Source organism: Lacerta agilis, chromosome 10, assembly GCF_009819535.1.
Source record: "Lacerta agilis isolate rLacAgi1 chromosome 10, rLacAgi1.pri, whole genome shotgun sequence".
NCBI lineage: Eukaryota > Metazoa > Chordata > Lepidosauria > Squamata > Lacertidae > Lacerta > Lacerta agilis.
Window position 1 is genome coordinate 27,624,244 of NC_046321.1, and position 25,168 is coordinate 27,649,411.

General features: G+C 45.7%; 1 protein-coding gene across 1 annotated transcript; it reads right to left on the reverse strand.

Moving 5' to 3' along the window:
- Positions 1 to 740: 740 nt before the first annotated feature.
- Positions 741 to 24,880, reverse strand: BAIAP2L2 (BAR/IMD domain containing adaptor protein 2 like 2). The gene is made up of 14 exons (XM_033163174.1): positions 24,793 to 24,880; positions 23,440 to 23,515; positions 22,761 to 22,847; positions 20,846 to 20,907; positions 19,327 to 19,398; positions 18,206 to 18,322; positions 17,220 to 17,366; positions 16,215 to 16,364; positions 14,756 to 14,894; positions 11,820 to 12,060; positions 9,942 to 10,013; positions 8,429 to 8,612; positions 3,625 to 3,665; positions 741 to 1,753 (listed from the first exon to the last, which is right to left on the reverse strand). The coding sequence occupies exons 1-14, from the start codon at positions 24,829 to 24,831 to the stop codon at positions 1,678 to 1,680; spliced, it is 1,503 nt and encodes a 500-aa protein (XP_033019065.1). The 5' UTR covers positions 24,832 to 24,880; the 3' UTR covers positions 741 to 1,677.
- Positions 24,881 to 25,168: the final 288 nt, after the last annotated feature.

Below are 25,168 nucleotides of genomic sequence, written 5' to 3' on the forward strand. Positions count from 1 at the left end.
CCAGAAATTCATCAAAGACTGGTTTAAGTTTACGAACTATTTGAAAGACAATTTGCAGTTGAATGCGCTAATAGGACTTCAAGAAGCTTTGTAGGGAAGTCATGGCTATGTTAGCCAAAATTGGAAAATGTATGCGAATGTATATTTTATTTTTTGTAGTAGTATAGTATAAAACAATAAAACTTACATGTTTTTCCCAAGCTTTCCTGAACTCTGACTCTTAATTTGAGCAATTTCAACCTCGCAAGTTTGAAATTGTGCAAGTTAATTTCACGCAAGATGTGACTGTACTGTACTGTGGGTTGGCAGGGGCGGGTCAGAGTGAAGTGTGAGATGGAGGAAGCAGCTGGGCACGGACGTTTCACCCTCTTCAAAACCACCATCCCATTGCACCTTATTTAGGAGACAAGAGGCAAGGGAAATCAAGAACTGGCAAATCAACTTGCATGGGAGGAAGAGGGCAATCCTGCATTTCCTCCTAACCTCCTAGTTCTGTAAACACTGATGCATTTGCCTTGAGATAATACCACTATGCAAAGTGATGTAGCGAAGGTGAAAGGGAAAGGTCTCCAACAACCGCAACTTGCTCTTACCTTTTGCTTTCCATGAAGTGTGTCTCCCATCCCCTATCAAAAGGCATGCCTGAAATATGAACTTCACAACCCAAAGGAGATGTTTATTTTTTACTTTATTCTTTCTGTTTTTCTTTCTCCAACACCCCCCCCAAAAAAAAACATTTCTGTTAGTGCTACTTACAGAAACATATTGGGGTGTGTGTGAAATAATGCAAGACAGCTAGATCTCCTCAGCAATTTTAGAACTATTCCCTGTTGTGCTTATCAAAGCTGGTAGCACGGTGGTCTGTGATGAATGGGTGTGGGAGAGGAAATCCAGGCATCTTCAAACAAGGATGCCTTTAAATCTACCAGTGGTGAGGAGCAGACAATTCTGCAAGTTACCTGAGCAAGGAAGTTTACATGGCAGTCTCTCAAGACCGACTTCCACGTAGATTTACTGGCTGACCATTGAACATTAATGGTGCCCCTCAATGGTTTTACAACAAGATGTTTTGTACAGCAGACATGACTGGCTTGGATTATATCATGTTGACTGGTATCTCTTGAGCTGTCCGTGTGGGCATGAAATCAACCAAGTATCCAACAGAAGACTTCTGAAGGCTTTTCCACAGACTCGTTCTGAGGGGCCCTTCCTAGAGTGCCCTATTTATGTCCTACATCAGATGACTGCTCTCTGCTGTAATGTCTCTCGATCTTCAGTCTGAAGCAGTTGTTTCTCTGCCCGGTCCAAAGTCACTTCCAGACAGCCTGTTTATGGTCATCCTCACCCGCTTGCACAAAGTTTGCAGGGAAATTGTAGCGCAGAGCACAACCTGGCAAAATGAACGCTACAAATGGGAAAGAAACGCACCTTTTGCACAGATGGGGGGTGGGGTGGGAAGCCTTAAAAGAACAAAACAAAATGACCTTGGGACCTATTGACCACTACAACATGAGCAGACATGGAAAAGGAGGCTAGGAAGTGCCCTCCGCTCAGGCTAGCCACTTTGGGAGAAATAGCTTCTCCAAGATAATGACAGCCTGAGCTCAGGAATGAGAAGGGTTGCCCAGGACAACTTTCTGTGCAAGCCACCCACCCTCCCAAAACCGTAGCTGGCGTTCACCGGATGACAGGTGCCGATCGGTCGTTGGTCACCGTTGGGCGCAATTTGACTGTAGCGAAAGGATTGGTACCTCTAGGAAGAGGGAAAAGAAAAGTGGAGATTAAATTTTTGGAAACGCATTCAAGCCAGCCACACAACTCCATTACAACATAAAGGCTACCAACACACTGGATACAATCCGTGGTCCTCAGAAAAGTGCCTGGTGTCAGATGAATTACTAGGTTAATAGATATGGTCAGATATTACCAGATATGGTCTTCCACAGAGTGTCCTAGTTTCAATGGGCACTCAGGACCACAATACCTCAAGGACCGCCCCTCTCCATATGAACCTACCCGGACCCTGAAATCATCGTCTGAGGGTCCTCCATGAGAAGTCCAGAGGGTGGCAACACGAGAACGGGCCTTTTCTGCTGTGGCTCCCCATTTGTGGAATGCTCTCCCCAGGGAGGTTTGGCTGGCGCCTTTATTATACACCTTTAGGTGCCAAGCAAAAACGTTCCTCTTCAACCAGGCATTTGCCTGATTGACATCCGATGCCCTTTTAAATGTGTTATGAGAGGGAGAATTGTTGGGTTGTCTCTCTTCTTATTTTCATTATGTGCTTTGTGTTTCTTATATTGTAATTTTATGTTGTGAGCCGCCCTGATATCTACGGATGGAGGGTGGTATACAAATCATCACCATCATATTCTGGGCTTAATAAGTTAGATGTGAACAAGCTCCTTTACACAAGCCATGAGCAGGCCAGGGAGTCTCTCATTAACCTTAGCTTCCGTTTTAGCCAAACAGGGAAACTGTTGTTACCAGACAGTTTTGGAACAATTCAGGGTATCAAACCACCGTGCTTTAATATCCTAGCTTGTTCCAAAGCTGGTGACTGTAGTTTTCCAGTTCAGATGAAACGGGGAAATATGGTGAACTAGATACTTATCTGAGTATCTGAAGAAGTGTGCATACACACGAAAGCTCATACCAAGAACAAACTTAGTTGGTCTCTAAGGTGCTACTGGAAGGAATTTTTTATTTTATTTTGTTTTGACTATGGCAGACCAACACAGCTACCTACCTGTAACTAGATACCGGTAATTCCTGTTTTGATCAGGGTTGGCTCGAAGGGTCTGCTCCCTGGGCAGCCAAAAGGCTCCTTTATCTCAGTCTATTAATCTATGAATATCTGAATGAGGTCCATTTTTTCATGATATACATTATAAATCATCAAACATCACCATTTAATTAGGTCAACTGGACTGTCCCTTTTTGTATTTGACACCTCCTGCATTAGGAGGTGTTGGGTATTGTAACTCCAGACCCTACAAGTGTCCCTATTTTCTGGGGGCGTCCCTGATTTACAGAAGCCACCCCAGTTTCCAATTTGATCCTGGAATGTCCCACTTTTCCTTAGGATGTCCCTATTTTCATTGGAGAAATGTTGGAGGGTATGTAACTTTAAGAGGACAAAATAATTCTCTTTGAATGTGTGTAATAGGGGTGGGGAACCTCAGGCCCAAGGACTGAATGTGGCCCTCTAGGTCTTTCCGTTTGGCCCTTGAGACTCCCCAGGCCATATCCCTTCCCAAACTGCACCTCTTCTCCCCAGACCACAGCCCTTGCCCTTTTTGGCTGTGTTTTGCATGGCTGGGATGTGTTCTTAAGCTCTGATAATGCCACTCACTTGCCTGGATGGAGGCTAGAGGGGTGTGTGGGTGTGTATGTGTTGTTTGTGTAGAAACTAGTCTACTGGCCACACCCACCATTAACATGTGGCCCCCAGAAAGGCATGTGGACCTCAAGCTGAAAATGACTACTTGCCCCGATGAGTGAGTGAGATGTGGCATCATCACATAGTCCGAAGAAATATAGTTAAAAGCATCTCTTAAAAGAAATGGCCTTGACATATGCAGGGAGTATATTGTCCAGGAGAAAAAGGACACAAACATTTACCTGGGAAACAGTTCTGGATGATGTTCCCTCCCTGCTGGCTTCTGCAATAAAGAAGAAAAGAAAAGAAGAAAGGCAAAGGCTGAGAGAAACAATACCATATGAATATTCAACGGAGACAAAATGAGAAAGGAAGGGACATGCGAAACACACAGGTTCAAGTGGTGTCTGCACTAATGGTTCGCAGCAGGTCAGAAGTGCAACCAATGCACATTCAACCCCCCTCCCCCCAAAAAGCAACCCCCAATTTACATTTGCTGATCCATTCCACTCAATATCAAACCTGGTTGTTCACAGTTTATAGTTTTGCTTTAAAAAAAAAAAAGTTACTGTTCAGTTGTCGCAATGAAATTTACTGAGGGTGTGTGTTTGCTTGCTCAATTTGCATATATTCCTATACTGGAGGTTAGGTCCCCCGGGGGAATAGGAAGAAGCCTGTAGAACAGGGGTGGCTAACCTTTGGACCTCCAGATATTGTTAGACTCCAGCTCCCATCACCCTGGCCATTGGCCATGCAGTCTGGGAATGGTGGGATATACAGTTCAGCAATGTCTAGAGGGTCACAAGTTAGCTACTCCTGCTCAAGAAAGATCTGCCTACTGAAACACGGATGACAGGACTCATTCATCACAGAATGGCCTCCTCCAATCCGAGCAAAAGGGACCTCTGCTGCAAATCCAGTGTTGCTTATTGTTGCTGCTTTGTTCTCCAGGATTTCTTCCTTGCACAGACGGCAGCCCTAACAGAAAACTTGTCTGAAAAGGGAAGTCATGTCAAAATCCCTCCTACACATGGTAAGCTTACGAAATCCAGGTCTTCCACACAAGGGAGATTTTGACCTGGGAATGCTTTCGTGCCTCTTCAGGCTCTCTAGATGTCTAAACACTTCAGCAACACACCCAAGGCTGTGTTCACACGAACAGAAAGAAACAGCATTAGGCCCTCCAGGCGTGGTTATTCCAGAGGTTGGACTGGTTTCCATTGGCATATGTTCCTCTGTTACGCATATATTGTTTACGTATTTGTAATACCTATTGCCTGTCATATATACAATATATCATGCATTCGTGATCAGGACAGTTGTACATGACTCCATTTCCAATACTGATTATGCCTGCAGAAGTTTCCAGGCAAACATACGGCTTCCTTTCCAATCAGTGCATGTCCTGTAACTTTTCTGCTGAAATTCTGTAACTTTTTACATTCCAAGGTTGTTGACTTTTTGCCCTGCTTTTGTCATGCTATAGTGCCCCTCCAGATGGCCATAATACAATAACACTGGGGAAGAATCACAGAGCAACTGGAATGATGTGTGGATGTTCCAGTATAATTCCACAACCAATGCAATATTGTTGTCTCAATGACAAGTTGGCCCACAAATGCCAAACTGGCTGGATTCTTTTATCACTGTAGCCCAACGTAAGTGTATTTTACCTGGCAACAGCTCTCCAAGGCAGAAGTGCTTCCGAGATCTGCTGCGTAAGATGTCCAACATTTGTGGACTTCCTCTTCCTCCTTTTCATGCGCCCTCCCAAATTTCCTCAACTCTCTGGAGTAGATTTTCAGGGTGCAGAAGGGCAGCATTGGATGAACCCCTATGCATTCAAACTCCACTGAGCTTTAGATCCGTAATCAATCATTATTGTGTTTTCTGGTCATTCTCAATTTAAAAAAAATAAAAATGGTCCCAGTTTCATCTGGGCACTCCCTGTCATAGCAGCATTAAATAAATAAATATTGCTGAAAGCTGCTTTGGCAGCCAAGGAGAGGAAGATCAGGTCTTTGTCTTTTAACAGTGCAGGATAAGTTATTAATCTTCTTTAATCAGGGAGTTAATTAATTAATTAATTAATTAATTAATAATTTATTTATACCCCGTCCATCTAGCTGGGTTTCCCCAGCCACTGTTGTTGGCTCCCATCAGAATATTAAAAATCAAACATTAAAAACTTCCCTAAACAGGGCTGCCTTCAGATGTCTTCTAAAAGTCAGATAGTTGTTTGTTTCCTTGACATCTGATGAGAGGGTGTTCCACAGGGTCGGTGCCACTACTGAGAAGGCCCTCTGCCTGGTTCCTTGTAAACTCACTTCTGACAGTGAGGGAACTGCCAAAAGGCCCTCAGAGCTGGACCTCAGTGTCCAGGCTGAACGATGGGGGTGGAGATGCTCCTTGAGGTATACTGGGCTGAGGCCATTTAGGGCTTTAAAGGTCAGCACCAACACTTTGAATTGTGCTTGGAAACACACTGGGAGCCAATGTACTTTCCTCATGTCAACCGCTCCAGTGGCGTCCAACTTTTGTAACAGTATGAACATGGGAGTGTAAATGACATCTTTTATTTCATAAAGTGCATTTGTTAAATTGAAGTAACTATTCGTGTGAACATGGCCAAACTCTCAATCCACAGCAAGCAGCAACCCCCAACCCCAACCCCCTTGTGTTTTCCATTCCTAGAAGTTGAGAATCCGCCAGACCACAACACAAGCACCCTTTTGCTTCCAGGACAGGCCCTTTGGAAGAGATGCTCCATAGTACTCAGTGGAGGAAGAGAGAAAAGGAAGGCTTCTCCATCAGTTGACCAGGTGGCCCCACCCAAGCCCACATTCAACACTCAGCGTCCTACTGTTAGCAGAAAGAGCTGCTGCCCCGGAGCCACCAGAAATCAGGCTGAGATGTCATGGAGAAGAGGAGTGAACTGAAGGGACCCTGGGGAGCGAAAGAGAAGGGACTGAGATGCTCCCGCTGTCTGGGTAGCAAAGCAAGGGACCAAGGTGACTATGGATGAGGGTGGCATGGGATTCTATCCTTTGAGGTTGTGGGTGGCTACTGTAAACTGAAAGAGAAGAACAGCTCAGAGAAGGACTGTCCTGAATAAGGACAATAAGCAGATGTAACAGGAGGAATTGCAGAAGTACTGAGATGTCTATCTTAGACGTCTAACAGAGAATTGCAGGGGATTTCCTTACCCAAACTAAATGCCATGTTAATTCCACAAATGAAATCATGTCCTGCTTGCATCAGAAGGGAAGCCTCCATTGCTTCCTGTCTGAAGCAAATAGCAGCTTCAGGGGAGATGATTTTCATTAGGAACAGGAGAAGGGATAAACTCTCCCTCCATACCCTTTGTGGCCCCAAAGCTGCTTGGGCCACTGGTTACCTTTTTAAAAGCATTTACATCCATTCACTCATATTACGCTGCAGGCAGATCCACACTATACATTTAAAGCACATCTAAGGCACATGCTTCCCCCAAAGAATCCTGGAAACTGGTTGGTTAAGGTGCTGGGAATTCTAGCTCCATAGGGTGGAAATTACGGTTCCTAGGATTTTTTGTGGGAAGTAAATGCACATTGAGTGTGCTTCAAATGTATGATGTGTGGATCTGCCCTCAGTCTAGTTTGGTCCTAATCTTCAGGGTGAAGAAGTACTAATGGTACTTGTTGTTGCAAGAAAAGGGCTCGTGTAAAAGTGCGCTTTTAGGGTAGCTATCCTCATCCTACTCCCTTCTTGTTTTCAGAACTTGTCATCTGGTTAGTTTATCTTCTCATTAGGTGTCATGCATGTCCTTCTCATCAGCAAATTTCCAGTGGCTCTGCCTGCAGTTCGTTTTGCAGACCCTGCTGCTGATATTGGCTAGTCAGAGGGAGCTCCTGCCAGCTGCCCTGTTAACCTGTTATCTGCGCGAGAGGGAAGGGTGGCAGCAAAAGCTCCCCCACACAACAGGAGAAACTAAGCAGTCTGTCACTCATGTGAGAGAACCGCATCCGCTCTACCCAGTGGCAGGAAGACAACTTCAGAACGCAATGCAGCCTGGGAAACTGGGCCTCTGCTTGCTGCTGAAGGGAGGAGAAAGGGGAACACTCCACGTCATGGGGCACAGGGCATGGGTGTAGCCAGGATTTATTTTAGTTGGGGAAGGCTTAAAGTTGGGGGGTGGGCAGAACAAAGTTGTCTACGACACAATTGGTTAGTTAAGTATGTTTATTTATTTACTTGATTTAGGGGAGGTAGCTGCAAGTGGCTATGCCCATAGGACAGGGGTGGGGAAAGTTCAGACCAAGGGCCACATTCCTATCTGGGGGAACCTTTCAGGGGCCACATGCCGGTGAGAGTCCAAAGTGGGCCGAGCAATATAAATTTTATCTTTGTACAGTTGGCTTGTTTACACACACACACACACACACACACACACACTTGCCTCTGTCCTCTCCATTCAGACTTTGTCAAGAGGGGTGGGCAGAGGAGATGTGTCAGAGGAGGGGGGTTGTGGCCTGGGAACAGTCCCAGGGAGGCTGCATGTGGCCCCTGGGCCTGTGATCCCCCACCTGCCGCATCGCAGGAGGTGGCAGATTCATGACATATGGGGGGGGGACATCCACTGGGCTCCACTCCAAATCATAGCGTCAGTATAAGCAAAAGCAGAACAAGGCCATAGCAGCCACCTGATTAGACCTTGCATACAGATCTGGAGCTGAATGGCAGACCAGCCATTTGTTGGCAGCTGGTGCATCGCCTGCGTAACTTGTGAATCGAATCTGAGCCAACTGTCAGAAAGCACCAGGGGTGGGGAACCTGCACCCCACCCCACCCCCATCCCATATGTTAATGGACTCCACCTTCCACCATCCCTGACCATTGGGCATGCTGGCCAGGGCCGGCTGGAGTGGGAGCCCAACAACCTCTGGAGGGCCACAAGTTCCTCAACCCTGCTGTGCATCATTAATTCATCCCAATCTACTGCTCTGTTCCTGTAGCCCCCCCCCCCAACAGATTTCCCAAACACCCCAAAATGGCAGAAGCACTTACCTTGGAGTCTGAGGTGGCTGCGGCGCTGGCTGAGCTGCTCCGGCGGCTGCCTGCCCCCAACAGAGCAGGAGAAGGACCTGGAGACTGAGGTCTGCTGGGGTTGTGCCAGTAATTGCTGGCCGATGGGGTGCTGGGCCGATCCAGGAGCTCGTCTACGCTGCGACTGCTCCGCAGAGGAAACATTCTGAGAAAGTGGAGGGGAAAGAAAGGCTGGCAAAAGCTGCTGGGGTGCAGGGGGCGCATTTATTTATCTATTTGGCCTTGACTGGTTGGAGCCTGAGTACCTGAAGGACCGCCTGTCTCCACATATACCAGCATTTACGTTGAAATTCTCGCCAGAGGCTAATGAACATACAAATGATTCCCCCCCCCCAAGAATTCCACAGGAATTCTCCAAATAAATAAATGACATGCCTAACTAGCACCAGGGAGGCAGCCTTTTCAGTAGTTTTGCAATGTTCTTCCCAGAAAGGCTTGCTGGGCAACCACTGACATCTTTCCAGGGCTAAGCAAAAACTTTTATTTCCCATTTCATAGAATCATAGAATCATAGAGTTGGAAGAGACCACAAGGGCCATCCAGTCCAACCCCCTGCCAAGCAGGAAACACCATCAAAGCATTCCAGACAGATGGCTGTCAAGCCTCCGCTTAAAGACCTCCAAAGAAGGAGACTCCACCACACTCCTTGGCAGCAAATTCCACTGCCGAACAGCTCTCACTGTCAGGAAGTTCTTCCTAATGTTTAGGTGGAATCTTCTTTCTTGTATTTTGAATCCATTGCTCTGGGTCCACTTCTCTGGAGCAGCAGAAAACAACCTTTCACCCTCCTCTATATGACATCCTTTTATATATTTGAACATGGCTATCAGATCACCCCTTAACCTTCTCTTCTCCAGGCTAAACATACCCAGCTCCCTAAGCCGTTCCTCATAAGGCATCGTTTCCAGGCCTTTGACCATTTTGGTTGCCCTCTTCTGGACACGTTCCAGCTTGTCAGTGTCCTTCTTGAACTTTGGTGCCCAGAACTGGACACAGTATTCCAGGTGAGGTCTGACCAGAGCAGAATATAGTGGTACTATTACTTCCCTCAATCTGGATGCTATACTCCTATTGATGCAGCCCAGAATTGCATTGGCTTTTTTAGCTGCTGCATCACACTGTTGACTCATGTCAAGTTTATGGTCTACCAAGACTCCTAGATCCTTTTCACATGTACTGCTCTCAAGCCAGGTGTCACCCATCCTGTATTTGTGCCTTTCATTTTTTTTTGCCCATTTTTTGCCCATTTTTTTTTTGCTTCATCTACCGGTACCAGCATTCCCTTCATTTCCCCAGTCTTTTCAACTTTTGCTGACCTGTTTTACTTTTGATGCTAGATGTATATATTTGCTTCTTTTTAAACTTATTTTAATCCATGAGTTAATTTATGGGGGCACATTCAACAAGGCTTTGCCCAGGAGCAAAGAACAGCACGTATGAATATCACCATGGATGCAACTCAAGTTCACTTCACCTGGGGGTGGTCTCCTCGGGGTCTCTCGCCTCCTGCAGTGGCTTCACAAAAGCTTCAGGAAACCAGCCGCTCCTGAAACCAAAAGCACATGACAACAGTCACCGTTCATGTCCATTATCGCCACGCCTTTTATTATGGGATGTTAGCTCATCAGGTTCCCTATAATATAAGGCAGGCATCTCCAAACTTGGCCCTCCAGCTGTTTTGGGACTACAACTCCCATCACCCCTAGCTAACAGGACCAGTGGTCAGGGATGGTGGGAATTGTAGTCCCAAAACATCTGGAGGGCCAAGTTTGGGGATGCCTGATATAAGGGATACAGAAGATACAGCTATTAATTACAGGTCTAGGAGCCCTGCTCTCATTCTGCATTTAATGAGACTGACCTGATGAAATGCTGTGAGGATCAAAAAACCTGCATCTCTTGCACTAAGTTTAGATGTTTTGTTTTGTTTTGTTTTGTTTTGTTTTGTTTTGTTTTGTTTTGTTTTGTTTTGTTTTGTTTTGTTTTGTTTTGTTTTTAGGACTCAGAAACCTGGACCTGGAGAAATCACTACAATTCCTCCACATTTACTTGCTCTTATAAATACGTTCCCAGGCAGCAAAGGGGAAGTATAAAGGTAAATTTACAATGGGAAACTGTCATTGACTCTCTTTTTCCCACACGGGGCTCTCTAGGACTATCCTATAAAGCAGGAATGGGGAATCTGTGGCCCTCCACATGTTGTTGTACTACCAGACCCATCATCATCAAAGAAGATTCCACCTAAACATTAGGAAGAACTTCCTGACAGTAAGAGCTGTCCGACAGTGGAATTTGCTGCCAGGGAGTGTGGTGGAGTCTCCTTCTTTGGAGGTGTTTAAGCGGAGGCTTGACAGCCATCTGTCAGGAATGCTTTGATGGTGTTTCCTGCTTGGCAGGGGGTTGGACTGGATGGCCCTTGTGGTCTCTTCCAACTCTATGATTCTATGATTCTATGATCCCTGACCATTGGGTCATGCTGGCTGGGGCTGATGGGAGTTGGAATCCAACAACTTCAGAAGAGTCACAGATTCCCCACCCTTCTTGTAAACCAGGGATGATGAACCTCTGCCCCGTGGGTGAAATTTGGCATGCCAGGCCTCCCCTGCAAGGCCATTTCCCCCCAAACCAAACCCACCTGCCCCACACTGACTTCAGATGTGGGTCAGATAGAGATGTGGCTGATTGGCTGCTCACACAGCCAATCCTTGAAAAAACTAGTATGGGGGGAGATAAAGATCTCACACACCAGGCCAAAAAGGTTCCCTACAATTGCTCCAGAGGCTGTAAAAAGGTAAAGGACTCCTGGATGGTTAAGTCCAGTCAAAAGCGACTATGGGGTTGTGGTGCTCATCTCGCTTTCAGGCCGAGGGAGCCGGCATTTGTCCACAGACAGCTTTCCGGATCATGTGCCCAGCATGACTAAATTGCTTCTGGTGCAATGGAACACTGTGACAGAAGCCAGAGCGCATGGAAACGCTGTTTACCTTCCCGCCACAGCAGCACCTATTTATCTACATGCACTGGTGTGCCTTTGAGCTGCTAGGTTGGCAGGAGCTGGGACAGAACAACGGGAGCTTAGTGGGGATTTGAACTGCCGACCTTGCAATCGGCAAGCCCAAGAGGCTCAGTGGTTTAGACCATAGCGCCACCTGCGTCCAGAGGCTGTAAAGTGCAATAGCCCCAAACTGAACTGATCCCCCTAGACAAGCTCCAAGTCAAAGAAAAGCATGAGTGGTGTGCATAAATTCAGAAGCACGATACAAATTTCAATATGTAGCCCGAACCCCTAAAAGCCAAGAACCTCCTCAACCTATTACTGTACTCTCACAGATCCATGTCTGAGCAGACTTACGTGGATGTACCTTCCAGCTTGCCATACAGCCAGCCATTTTGTGCTTCTGGTATCAGCACGGTGACCATATCTCCAACGCTGAACTGCAAAAGGGTCCGGTTGGAACCAGCAGAGTGGGGTGCTATAGCTTGGACTCTCAGTGCGCTGTTGCTGCTCCCCTCTTTGCCCCCAGCTTCTGCTCTTCCTGCTGCCTGCTCCCCAAAGGAGCTGGAACGAGAACGTTGGCCGGTGGAAACAGAGCCTGCAAGAAATTACGAGAGGCTAGATCTCTTGGAGTTTTCTTGGCAGGGATACTGGAGCGGCTTGCCAGTTCCTTCTCCAGGTGGATCACGTTTGGTCCAAACTCTCCGCTATGACCTGTCCATCTTGACCTGTCCATAGCTTGCCTGAGTAATTCAAGCCCCTTCGCCACGACAAGGCAGTGATCCATGAAGGGGCTAGAAAAGACCCTGATGTTGGGAAAGATGGAGGGCACAAGGAGAAGGGGACGACAGAGGATGAGATGGTTGGACAGTGTTCTTGAAGCTACTAACATGAGTTTGGCCAAACTGCGAGAGGCAGTGAAGGATAGGCGTGCCTGGCGTACTCTGGTCCATGGGGTCACGAAGAGTCGGACACGACTGAACGACTGAACAACAACAACAACAAGATCTCTTGGAGGATCCCAGCTTTGCTAGAAAAGTGGGCTATATAGTTCACGTGAATTTATCCATAAATAGGTCAAATGACAAAGAAGGGCAGTGCCAAAGAATGCTCCAACTACCGCACAATTGCACTCATTTCACACGCTAGCAAGGTTATGCTTAAAATTCTACAAGGCAGGCTTAAGCAGTATGTGGACCGAGAACTCCCAGAAGTGCAAGCTGGATTTCGAAGGGGCAGAGGAACCAGAGACCAAATTGCAAACATGCGCTGGATTATGGAGAAAGCCAGAGAGTTCCAGAAAAACATCTACTTCTGCTTCATTGATTATGCAAAAGCATTTGACTGTGTCGACCACAGCAAACTATGGCAAGTTCTTAAAGAAATGGGAGTGCCGGATCACCTCATTTGCCTCCTGAGAAATCTCTATGTGGGACAAGAAGCTACAGTTAGAACTGGATATGGAACAACTGATTGGTTCAAAATTGGGAAAGGAGTACGACAAGGCTGTATATTGTCTCCCTGCTTATTTAACTTATATGCAGAATACATCATGCGAAAGGCTGGACTGGATGAATCCCCAACCGGAATTAAGATTGCCGGAAAAAATATCAACAACCTCAGATATGCTGATGATACTACCTTGATGGCAGAAAGTGAGGAAGAATTGAAGAACCTTTTAATGAGGGTGAAAGAAGAGAGCGCAAAATATGGTCTGAAGCTCAACATCAAAAAAACTAAGATCATGGCCACTGGTCCCATCACCTCCTGGCAAATAGAAGGGGAAGAAATGGAGGCAGTGAGAGATTTCACTTTCTTGGGTTCCATGATCACTGCAGATGGTGACAGCAGTCACGAAATCAGAAGACGCCTGCTTCTTGGGAGAAAAGCAATGACAAACCTAGACAGCATCTTAAAAAGCAAAGACATCACCTTGCCGACAAAGGTCCGTATAGTTAAAGCTATGGTTTTCCCAGTAGTAATGTACGGAAGTGAGAGCTGGACCATAAAGAAGGCTGATCGCCGTAGAATTGATGCTTTTGAATTATGGTGCTGGAGGAGACTCTTGAGAGTCCCGTGGACTGCAAGAAGATCAAACCTATCCATTCTCAAAGAAATCAGCCCTGAGTACTCACTAGAAGGACAGATCCTGAAGTTGAGGCTCCAGTACTTTGGCCACCTCATGAGAAGAGAAGAATCCCTAGAAAAGACCCTGATGTTGGGAAAGATGGAGGGCACAAGGAGAAGGGGACGACAGAGGATGAGATGGTTGGACAGTGTTCTTGAAGCTACTAACATGAGTTTGGCCAAACTGCGAGAGGCAGTGAAGGATAGGCGTGCCTGGCGTACTCTGGTCCATGGGGTCACGAAGAGTCGGACACGACTGAACGACTGAACAACAACAACAAGGTCAAATGACACTTGTAAAAAAAAAACCAAAACAACACTGGACCTTGTCTTTGGCAGGGGTGGAGAACCTGTGGCCTTCCAGATGTTGCTGGACAACAAATGCAGTTATCCGTAGCCATTGGCCATGATGGCTGGGGCTGATGGGGGCTGGAGTCCAACAACATCTAGAGGACCCCAAGTTCCTCATCCCTGGTCTATGGATTAGATAAATTGTTGTATTTGTCTCTCATATATGTAATGCCACATTTGCTCCATAGAGATCATTGTGGCATAGAAGAAGAAGAAGAGTTTGGATTTGATATCCCGCTTTTCACTACCCAAAGGAGTCTCAAAGCGGCTAACATTCTCCTTTCCCTTCCTCCCCCACAACAAACACTCTGTGAGGTGAGTGGGGCTGAGAGACTTCAAAGAAGTGTGACTAGCCCAAGGTCACCCAGCAGCTGCATGTGGAGGAGTGGAGACGTGAACCTGGTTCCCCAGATTACGAGTCTACCGCTCTTAACCACCACACCACACTGGATTCTCTCCTCCTCCAAGCACTGCATTCTCACAACCACACTGGTTGTTAGTTGGTAGGTTAGTTTGAGAGATAAGGACTGGCCCAAGGTCACCTTAATGGTGGCTGACTGGGGATTTGAACATGTGTTTCACCAGTCTTAGTCCAACACTCTTAATTTTGACACTACAATGGTTCTTAAGCATTCAGGTCCTATGCTTCACCACTTTCTCCAATGAACCTAAACACATCACACCGACCCATGTATCAGGAATCCCAAGGCATCTTGGGGAAATGTTTCTTAATGGAGAGTCTTCGTCCACCATCAGATGGGACTCCCTGACTCCTCTTGAACCCATAATTTTCCCCCTCCCCTGAAATATCTTACCGATAGAGGGAGTTCTTTGCAGGGTTCTCCTCCTTGTTTCCGGCTGAGAGGCAGGCAACATTTCCGCCGTCTCCTGTGGGAAGGGACTGGCGCTTCGCCCTGCTATCACCGAACTGAAATCACCCAGAGGCCTCTGCGGATGCAAACAAGGAAATGAGAGAAAGAGCAGGCACTTTGTGAAAATGATCCCAGGGGAGAAGATCCTTGGAAGCAATCCTTAAGGCATATTGTCATCTCCTGTGACACACTCTGGGCCAGTCGCCCAGTTCACAACCACTAGAAATCCTGAACTGCCAATCAACTTAACTGGGTGGCTGACTGGGAATTCATACTTTATGAAAGGGGAAAATAAAAACTACCAATTTTCTCCACACTGTGCCTAATGTTATTAACTTTGTATTACGTTCCCTTTTAGGCTACATATGCACCATACCTTTTAAAGCACTCCCTGCACCAAAAAAAGAGGAAAAGGGGATCCTGGGAACTGTGCCCCACACAGTTACAATCCCTCTTAACCAGGCATGGCCAAACTTGGCCCTCCAGATGTTTTGGGACTACAATTCCCACTGGTCCTGTTAGCTAGGGATGATAGGATTTGTAGTCCCAAAACACCTGGAGGGCCAAGTTTGGTCATGCCTGCTCTTAACAGTTCCTGGGATTCTTTGAGAAGGGAATATGGGCCTACATCATATATATATTTTTAAAAAACCAAACCAAACCAAAAACCCCAATAGATGGGGAACGTTTTTTTAGTCTGAGGTAGGCATTATCTTCTGGGCAACCACCTTGAGTCATATGCCAGCAGTGGATGGGACAGAGGCAAGAGTTGATGGAGCAATGAATGTACATTTCACCTTTATACAGTTTCTACACGCATCCGCCCACCTGCTTCTTTATCCCCCTTCTAGGCAAAGCAAGAGGCAGTCATAAAGTTCAAGGACACATTCCAGCCAGGCAAAAATACTCAAGGTGGATGTGAAACAAGGCCAGTGATGGGTATGGCTAGGGAGGGTGTGTGGCTTGGGAATAGTTTCAAGGACCGAATGGAGCCACATTTGGCCCACAGGCCTGAGGTTCCCCAATCATGATTTTGATTCCCCGCCCCTCCACATGCAGCTGCTGGGTGACCTTGGGCTAGTCACACTTCTCTGAAGTATCTCAGCCCCACTCACCTCACAGAGTATTTGTTGTGGGGGAGGAAGGGAAAGGAGGGTTGTTGGCCGCTTTGAGACTCCTTAGGGTAATGATAAGGTGGGATATCAAATTCAAACTCTTCTTCTTCTTCTTTCATAGTAAGGAAGTTGGTTGCCCTTTTTCTGCCCCTGTTCTGGGATATCCTCCTTGAGACTGTCCAGCCAGAACTGCACACAGCACCCCAATGACTGACTTAGGTGATTCCATCCCAGGTGTACCTCGTTTCATAAACCTTTCCCGCCCAAGGTTCCTTTCATCTTCTTACCATCTCAAGATGGGAAGGAGCAGGAGCCAGAGAGCCAGATGCATGACCTGGGCTGAGCATTGTGCTGCTGAGCGAGGTTGGGGCAGGATTGCGGGTGGCTTCCAGCTGTTCCTTCCACAGCGGTGCCTTGCTGTGAATGATGGCACAGGCCTTCGCAGGAGGAAAGAAGACAATAACAGAGTCTGGGGAGTAAAATGACAAAGGGGCAAGCGGGAAGTGCGACCCACAACTTATTCAAAACAGCAGTCCGAAAGAATGCAGCAAGGAGAAATCACCACTACCACCAATCTTTTTATAACGGGACAGGTCCCACATATTTCTGCCTGCCAAGTAAAGTTGTAAAAATGGCCACTTGGCACTATATTTAAGAGATTCAGACACAAAACCAAACAATGCATTTGGAATATATAGTTATGCAAACTGGGCGCTTGTTTGTTCAATATGCAGTGTTTGGTTATTAAAGTTTCATCATCTGGCGGTGGATTCCCTACCTTCCCCAGTTTCTGAGCTTTAAGCAAGCAAATAATATTAGCTATATATTTCCCATGTCTTAGCTGCTTCCATGAGGGCTAGAAACTTGGTATCTTTTAAATACAGAAGTCATAGTTCTCAGAGTTCCTCAAGCACTGTCACATTCTAATATTCTATGATTCTATGATTAACTGGGTGATTTGTGGCTATTCACGGTAAGCACTGGGGTCTCTTGCTATAGTAAAAGCCACTTGGTTCCCTCCAAGAGAAGGCTTCTCACCAGACTCCCTTTAATGCAACAAATGAGGAACCTGCAGCCTTCTGGCTGTTGTTCCACTGCAATTCCCATCGGCCCCAGCCAGAATGGCCAAGGATCAAGGATGATGGGAGCTGTAGTCCAACAACATCTGGGGAGGGTCACGAGTTCCCTGTTTCTCCTTTAATGCCAAATTAAACCATCTCCTCCACCACCAAATCGGGGTATGCTGAGGTGCCCTTTCCCTACAGACCTCCCTCATATTACATACGTCTTACCCTGGTGTAGAACTGCAGGAAGTTATTGGAGAGTAGCTGGTGCTTCTCAGCTAGGAAGCGGTAGCGGCGTTTCTCCTCCAGCTCAGCAGCCTTCTGGCTCTCGGTGACAAATTCTTGCATCTCGGTGTGCAAGCGCATCATGTTCTCCTGGAGTGAGGGGAGAAAGCATCGAGGTCAGCCTTCAGAGTAAGCCCTCTGGGGCCCAGGCGTGTGCTCACACCTGCTGCTTCGCTGCAGCCCTTAGAAATTCTCTTTTAATTTTTTTGTTGTGCAACTAGTAATTTAAAATTTTTACGGCAGTAGCAGCGCAGCACTCTCTCAGGACACCTCACCCAGAATTCCTTGTTCTGAAGAGGTACCCCCTTCCTCAGAGTGAGGTATAGGAATGGCGGGAAAGTGCTATGGGGAGCCCCACAGAAGCTGGGTGAGCAGGTGGCAGCTGCTGGGTGGGTGAACTGGTGAGTCAAGCAGGCCAGGGCCCCACAGGCACTAACTCATCATCTCCTTGCCCCCACACCCAGAGGCAATTTGCTTCATTCATTCATTTATTTATGCTTTGCTTCCCCGCCTTCCCTCCAAGGATCTCAAAGTGGTGTACATGTCTCTCCCACTTTCCAAAATTGTCCTCACAACAACTCTGAGAGGTAGGTTGTGTTGATAGGCAGTGACTGGCCCATGGACACCCAAGTGAGCTTCATGACTGAGAGGGGATTTGAACCCTGGTCTCCCAGGCCACAGTCCAACACCCTAACCACTACACCACGAGTGCTGAGCTTCAAACGGCAGCACCCGAAGCAGTTATATCTCACCCACTGGTTCGGACAGACTATAGTGGGGTGCATGCACTTTAAAAGCACAAGGCATGCCCCCCCCCAATAGTCTGGAAAGCCAGTCGTAATTCCACTCCTAGCTTTCAGCTGAAGAGCAACGACTGGGCAGTGCCAAGGGGCCATCCATCTTAAAGCAGCCTCCATATTGTTCCACACCTTCATCTCCCAGACATTCTTGTCTCGCGTTCTCTCCATTCTCCACAGATCCGAAATGCATTTATCTATGTTGGCAGTTCTGCGTCTGTGTTCCTTCTCATATCGCTGCCGGCTATCCTATGAGCAGGCACATTGAAAAGATTTTTAAAATATATACATATAAAGACAAAAGCCTGAACTCCTGGCTAAGAAAAAGGGTGGGTGGGAACCAACACCCAATCCCTGCACAATAGTTTGCTGAAATAAATTTGAATACAGTCCAACCTCGGTTGTCAAACGTAATCCGTTCTGGAAGCCCATTCGGCTTCCGAAATGTTCGACAACCGAGGCGCAGCTTCCGATTGGTTGCAGGAGCTTCCTGCATGCAAGCGGAAGCTGCGTCGGACGTTCAGCTTCCAAAAAAATGTTAGAAAACTGGAGCATTTACTTCCGGGTTTTCAGTGTTCAGGAGCCGAAACGTTCCAAAATGGAGGCATTCGGGATGCAAGGTTTGACTGTACGTTAACAACAACAAAGCACTTTTTCATTGCTCCTGAGTCAAGGTACACAGCCACACCATACTTTTAATGTGCTATGATACCACTTGAAACAGTCATGGTTTTCCCCAAAGAAATCCTGGGGACTGTTATCTGTTAAAGGTGCTGAGAGCTGTTAGGAGACCCCTGTTCCCCGCACATAGCTACAGTTCCCAGAGTTATCTCTGAAGAGGAATTTATTGTTAAACCACTCTGCAAATCATAGCTCTGTGATAGGGGTCTCCTGGCAGCTCTCAGTACATTATTCTGCTATTCTGTGTTACAGTGCTGTGTGCAAGGCCAAGGCCTTTCAGGAGAAGAATTTGGATTTGATATCCTGCTTTATCACTACCCGAAGAAGTCTCAAAGTGGCTAACATTCTCCTTTCCCTTCCTCCCCTACAACAAACACTCTGTGAGGTGAGTGGGGCTGAGAGACTTCAGAGAAGTTTGACTAGCCCAAGGTCACCCAGCAGCTGCATGTGGAGGAGCGGAGACGCGAACCCGGTTCACCAGATTACGAGTCTACTACTCTCAACCACTACACCACACTGGCTCTCCAAAGGGATGGCTCAAAGCGGAAGACAAGGGTGAGACAGGCACTCACATTGATGAACTGCACATCCAGCTTAGTGTTCTTCTCCATGTGCTGCAGCAAGTCTGCATGGAAGGTCTGCGCCTGCTCAGAGAAGAGGAAGTTGTTAGGAACCAAATCAGCATCCCTCACCTCACTCAAAAAACTGGGCATTAAGTGGGAAAGCAGTCGTAGCCCAGTGGTAGAGAGAACATACTTTGCATGCAGATGATCACCAGCATCTCCAGTTTCAAAATAACAAGTGATGGGGAAGACCCTCCTCTCCTGGAGAAATGTTGCCAGTCAGAGTAGACAACACTGGACTAGATGGACAAATACCTGTAGTCTGAACATAGGCAGATCCCTATGTTCCTAAATAATTATTAGCAGAGCTCAGAAGACTGAGTATGGTTCAGGTAGGGATTGGGAAGAAATGTGATTCAGTTGAAATATAAAGGCAATTCTACCTACCTTAATTCTCACTTTCTGAAATAATCCAAGAACCAAAACACAGCCATCCTTCAAAATTCACACTTCTCTAAATTTTGCAGTGCAGTATTCCAGTCAAGAAATGTGTACAAAAATGCATATACTGGGGTCAAGTGTGCATTTAAAAATGCATATCTTAGCAAAAACAACACACAAAAATGCATTATATTAGAGGGAAATGCTTTGCAAAAATATGGACATGAGAAGAAATTGCATACAGGTGTGGATATGAGGAAAGAAAATGCTTTAAAATGCTGGTGGATTTTCATGATTACTTTTTTAAAATCTCAAACGGATGTGGAAATGTGAAGAACTGAAAGAAAGATTGGAGGCAGGGATGGGAAATTGAGAGAAGCTGAAATTGACAGATCCATTCATCCCTGAACCCTGGAGAACAGTGACCAGTCATTTAGACTAGACTCTAATATAGAGCTAGATTAGGATGACCACAACCACGTGCCCCACTTTACAGAGGCCATTCCTGCCTATTGATAAAACAAAATAAAATAAAAAATTCCTTCCAGTAACACCTTAGAGACCAACTAAGAACAAACTTACCGTAGTTGGTCTCTAAGGTGCTACTGGAAGGAATTTTTTATTTTATTTTGTTTTGACTATGGCAGACCAACACGGCTACCTACCTGTAACTGCCTATTGATGTTAGGTAGACAGACACCCAATATCGTTTCAGACACCAGCCAAAAGCTTTATTTCAGCAAGTCCATAGATAAATATTTTAGATACCTATATTTTTACTTGTTCTGCACTGCTTAGAGAGTTTTATGACTGAGCATATATGCAAATCTTTCTAAGCATAACTATATAAATAAAAACAGTGGCAAGCAGTTGCAAACATGTACTGTGCAGACTCACACATAATGTTATTCCTTGTGGGTGGACAAAATGTAAGTAATAGGCAAGCAAAGCAACAGGAAAATAAATTCTCCTTTCTATTACACACATGAAACCCAACCACCATCATGGTAGAATCACAAGCATGAGACTTGGTTATTTCCCTATACAACCTCCCATTATTGCACAAACGTCCCTTCCAGATACTCACGACTGCTTCCAGCTTGCGGTTCAAGTTAATTTGGGTGTCAGACATCTGTATCAAGATTTCACCTTCGAGGAAGAAAGAAAAAGAGAGAGATCATAATGAACTGTTTGTCTTCTTGTGAAATTCTTGAACGAAAGACAAGCCCTGCTGGATCAGGCCGAAGTCCCATCTAGTCCAGCATCCTGTTCTGACAGGGAGACGTGAGGAAGAATGAATGAAAGGGTAGATAAAGACCGATGAGGAACTTTGCCCTCTAAAAGTCGCTACAGAAATTATCAAACATACTATATATTGAAAACAATAAATGACCTATTATCCAAGTTCCAGTGATATATGACCTTATGCAAAGTGTTATCTTGGAACAAAAGTTCAGTTATTATAATTACTTTGATAACCTGTATGAAAAGTCTATGGGAAGCGATTCAGAATGCAATCTAGGGAAAGTCCTGTTTGACTCCTGTTGAGGCTTACTTATGTTTGAAGTTAAACCAAAGGTTTAGAGGGTGGAGCTAATTTTCTTTTTAGCTGTCTTAAAAATTGAGTTTCTAGTTGAAAACCAGGTTAAAAATTTCTGAACTACGTGAGCGGATGAAGAAGAAATGAAGTGGAATGTGAAATATTCTGTTGCTCTGTAGGATATTTTCACACAAGACTCTAAAAAAGCATCTTGCATTTCTCACATGCCATTTGAATATAAGCCCATTCATTATTATTTCATATGTTTGGTTTAAATATGAACCTTGTATTCCACTATGGAATATATTTTGCACTATGAATTCTTTTTTAAGCTTTCTATTATTATTATTATTATTATTATTATTATTATTATTATTATTATTATTATTAACATATTTATATTAATATTATTTATATTTATATTTATATTGCAGTGTTATTTTTCTTGTTCTTATTACTGTTTTTACAATTACTTTTAGCTTGATGTTTCATTTGTTTTTTGTTTACCATAAAATAAAATAAAAAAGAACAGAAGTCCAGCATTCACTCAAAGAATGCATTTATTATACACAGTTCTATTCTGATTTCTGCCTCAAGCAAGAGTTAAAAATGAACTATGGTTCCACATGAACATGGAGCTTTGTGGTGAAAACTACCGAAACGTTTTTTCTCCACTCCTGTCCTGGACTGCTATCGGGAAACAAGCCAGAGTCTGGCTTGCTGTGATGTCCAGACCCAGGCTTGTGGTTTGTTTCTCTGTAAACAAATCACAAGTGATAACCAAGGTTCAGATGACACAACAAACTAGGCTCTGGCTGGATTCCCAGCAGCATGAAAGTAGCAGGAACAGAGCGAGAATTTTTCAGTGCACACTGCACACTCCTGTTAAACCATCGTTTCTTTTAAGCTGTGTTTTAATGTGACATGTGAAGCCAAACTCTGCCCAATACCTCTAATGCCTCCACTGTGGGACGCAGTAAGCCTTTGAATATGAGTTGCTGGAAATCCCAAGTGGGCGGGGGGCGGGGGGCCAATGTGGCCCTTGGGTCCTTCTTGATCCGGTTGGCCACCGTGAGAACAGGATGCTGGACTAGATGGGCAATTGGGCCTGATCCAGCAGGGCTCTTCTTGCATTCCGTCTTATAAAAATATAGGAAAACAACAGGCCAGTTTCATCTCTAGACTGGATAACATTCTGCAGCTCTTATTATTTCTTTTTTAAAACTGAAATTATATACCGCCCTATACCCGGAGGTCACCAGGTGGTTCACAGAACAAAATCAAAATATAAAACCGCAAGAAATATATACTCAAAATAAAAACAACAACCCAATAACACCCCCTCCCCTCTTAACAAACACAGGAACGCTGCCAGGAAAAATATGTGAGGGCAACTCCTGCTCCCACCACTTAAGGGGTCTTGGACCTGCAGAAGAGAAGAGTGCAGCAGCAGGAATCTTACCCAATATTTGCGAAGTAGAGCTCTGTAGGGCTTGCTCCCCGATCTTTTGGATTGCTGTAAAATAGACATCAGCAGCCTTGGATAACACTGCAGAAATTTCAAAGAGGAGAATTAGGAGGCTTCCTCTCCCTGCCTGCAACTCCTCATCTTTTTTGCTCCTCCTTCACAGCTCCTTCCCTTTGCTCTCCATTTCTGCTTTCTTCCATTTGCTGCCACCCTCCCGGGTCCACCCCTCCTCAAATTCCTTCCACCATCTTCAGAAGATTCTTGTCAGCAGCACCCAGAACCCCTGTGAAAGTCTTCTCAGACAGGATGCCCCTCCATTTGGCATAGGAGCTGGGAGGATGGGCTTATGATTAGACTTGCTGGCTCCACCCTCAAGGACAGCATGAGTCGAGCACTGGAAATTATATACAGTGGCATCAATTGTGTGCTTGGTATGTTACATGTGCACTACATACGCAGTTCATGTCTACTGTACACAAGTGTCCTTGTGCAGGTGTTCTTCTCTACATGTGGTCCTTGGGCATGCTGAGGAGGCAAAGCCAACAGCCACAATCTTAGTTTCGTCATAGCCCCAGGTGCACGTCAAACATCTCCATAGGGCTACCGATGGGCCAACATGGTGGACACGGATATTCACCTCTCACCTGCACAGTCAGTTAACATCGCCACTCACCATGGAAAGCTTGCACATACTTGTTACCCAGGTACACCAGATTCTCCAGAGCTGGGTTAAACTGTTCCAGGATGCTCTGTTAACCATCCACGTGAAGGAAGGATTTAAAAAACAAACACGTACAACAGCATATTAGCATGCATCTCAAATCACCTTTGGAAACCTTTTTGGTAGCCAATGTGGTGCCTGCAAGATGTTGCTGGACTCCAGTTCCCATCATCCTTGATCCTTGGCCATGCTGCCCGGACTGATGGGAGTTGGAGTCCAGCAAACACAGAAAGGCACCTCATTGGCTACCCTAACCTTTATGGGCTATTATTTGGCAGCAAATTGGAAACACCCACTTTTTGGAACGGGCTATTGTAGAGTTGTGAAAAATTCAGAGGACACCAACCAACATGATCAGCATTGGAGGTTTTTCCGTTTAGAGGAAAGGCAAGTAAGATAGAAATCTGTTCTAAGCTTAAAACAACAGATTATTGCCTGCAAACTAACCGTTTCAGCTCAGCTGGGCCAAATAGTGTAGAAATAGCAAATGCCTCCCAGGATTATTGAAATGCAAAGAACAGAAGTGTTACGTCCATTGCCAGCCGATTGAACAGCTAAATAGCAACCTTCTTCTTTTCAGATATTGCCCACCCTGGCATCTCCTCTGCTGCTGTCTCTCTCATATGCCGCATCTTTAAGCCCAAAGTCCAAGTCTGTCTTGAATTGGATCTAATTCCCTTACAGAAGGAGTCCCACGTGAGCCTTGTGTTAAACAGTAAAAAGCAGGACATCAAATTCTGCTTCTTCCACCTTAGAGAGAGCCACTTTACATATTGTGCAACAATTGTGACTGTCATGACTACACCAGAGTGAATGGCAGTGGCATGTCCTGTTGGGGCCTGTGGCTTGAGAGCTCTCTAGGACACAGCCAGGAGTGTTTAGGAAGGGCGCCCACCTCCAGTCACTCCATGCTTGCTTGGAAACTCTAGTATAATGGCAGTGAATATTAATGCTACATAACGGGTGAAGCAGCGATCAATTTGTCCGCAAACCTGATCAGGTTAAGAGCCTCTTTCAGTGCAAGCGCCACATGGTTTGTGCTGTCACAGATTGTTAATGACTGCCTGTTCCGGGTTCAAAATCCATATCCCTTGAATTTGTGCCATCTGAGATCTGGACCAGAGATGTTAAGAATCGAGCAAATTTCCCTATTTATTTCCCCCCAGTGCCAGATCTTTGGTTCCTTTTTTATCCCTCTCTTGTGCAACCCCTCATTAAGGAAAGTCTTTCTAATTCACATTTCCTTCAGCCAATCCATAGTAGTTCTTACGTTCCAGAACACGCACGCAAGGAACCAAGCCTCACCTTGTAGATAGAGATTGTAGATCTGTAGGACTGCTCCATACCCTCGAGTGTTTAACAACGACCCGAGTTCCTCCCAAGGATCGGAAATGTTGAGGTCTGCAGTCTTCAGGAACATGTATTAATCCTGTTCCACACCCCCTTAGCCTCCTCTCTATCACCACAGAAGAGACGGCACACTTACTTTGAAAAGAAAAACGCTGCTAGTGGGGGGGGTTTAATAATTCACCAGCCAGGATGTTAGAACTTGATCCTTAAGTGTAACCAGATACCAGGTAGGGAGGATTCCTGCTATAGCCATGAAGGTCATGTGACTTCACCCTCAATTATTTATTGCCAGTTTCCATATACAGCTCCCTGCATAGCTCTTTATGATCGA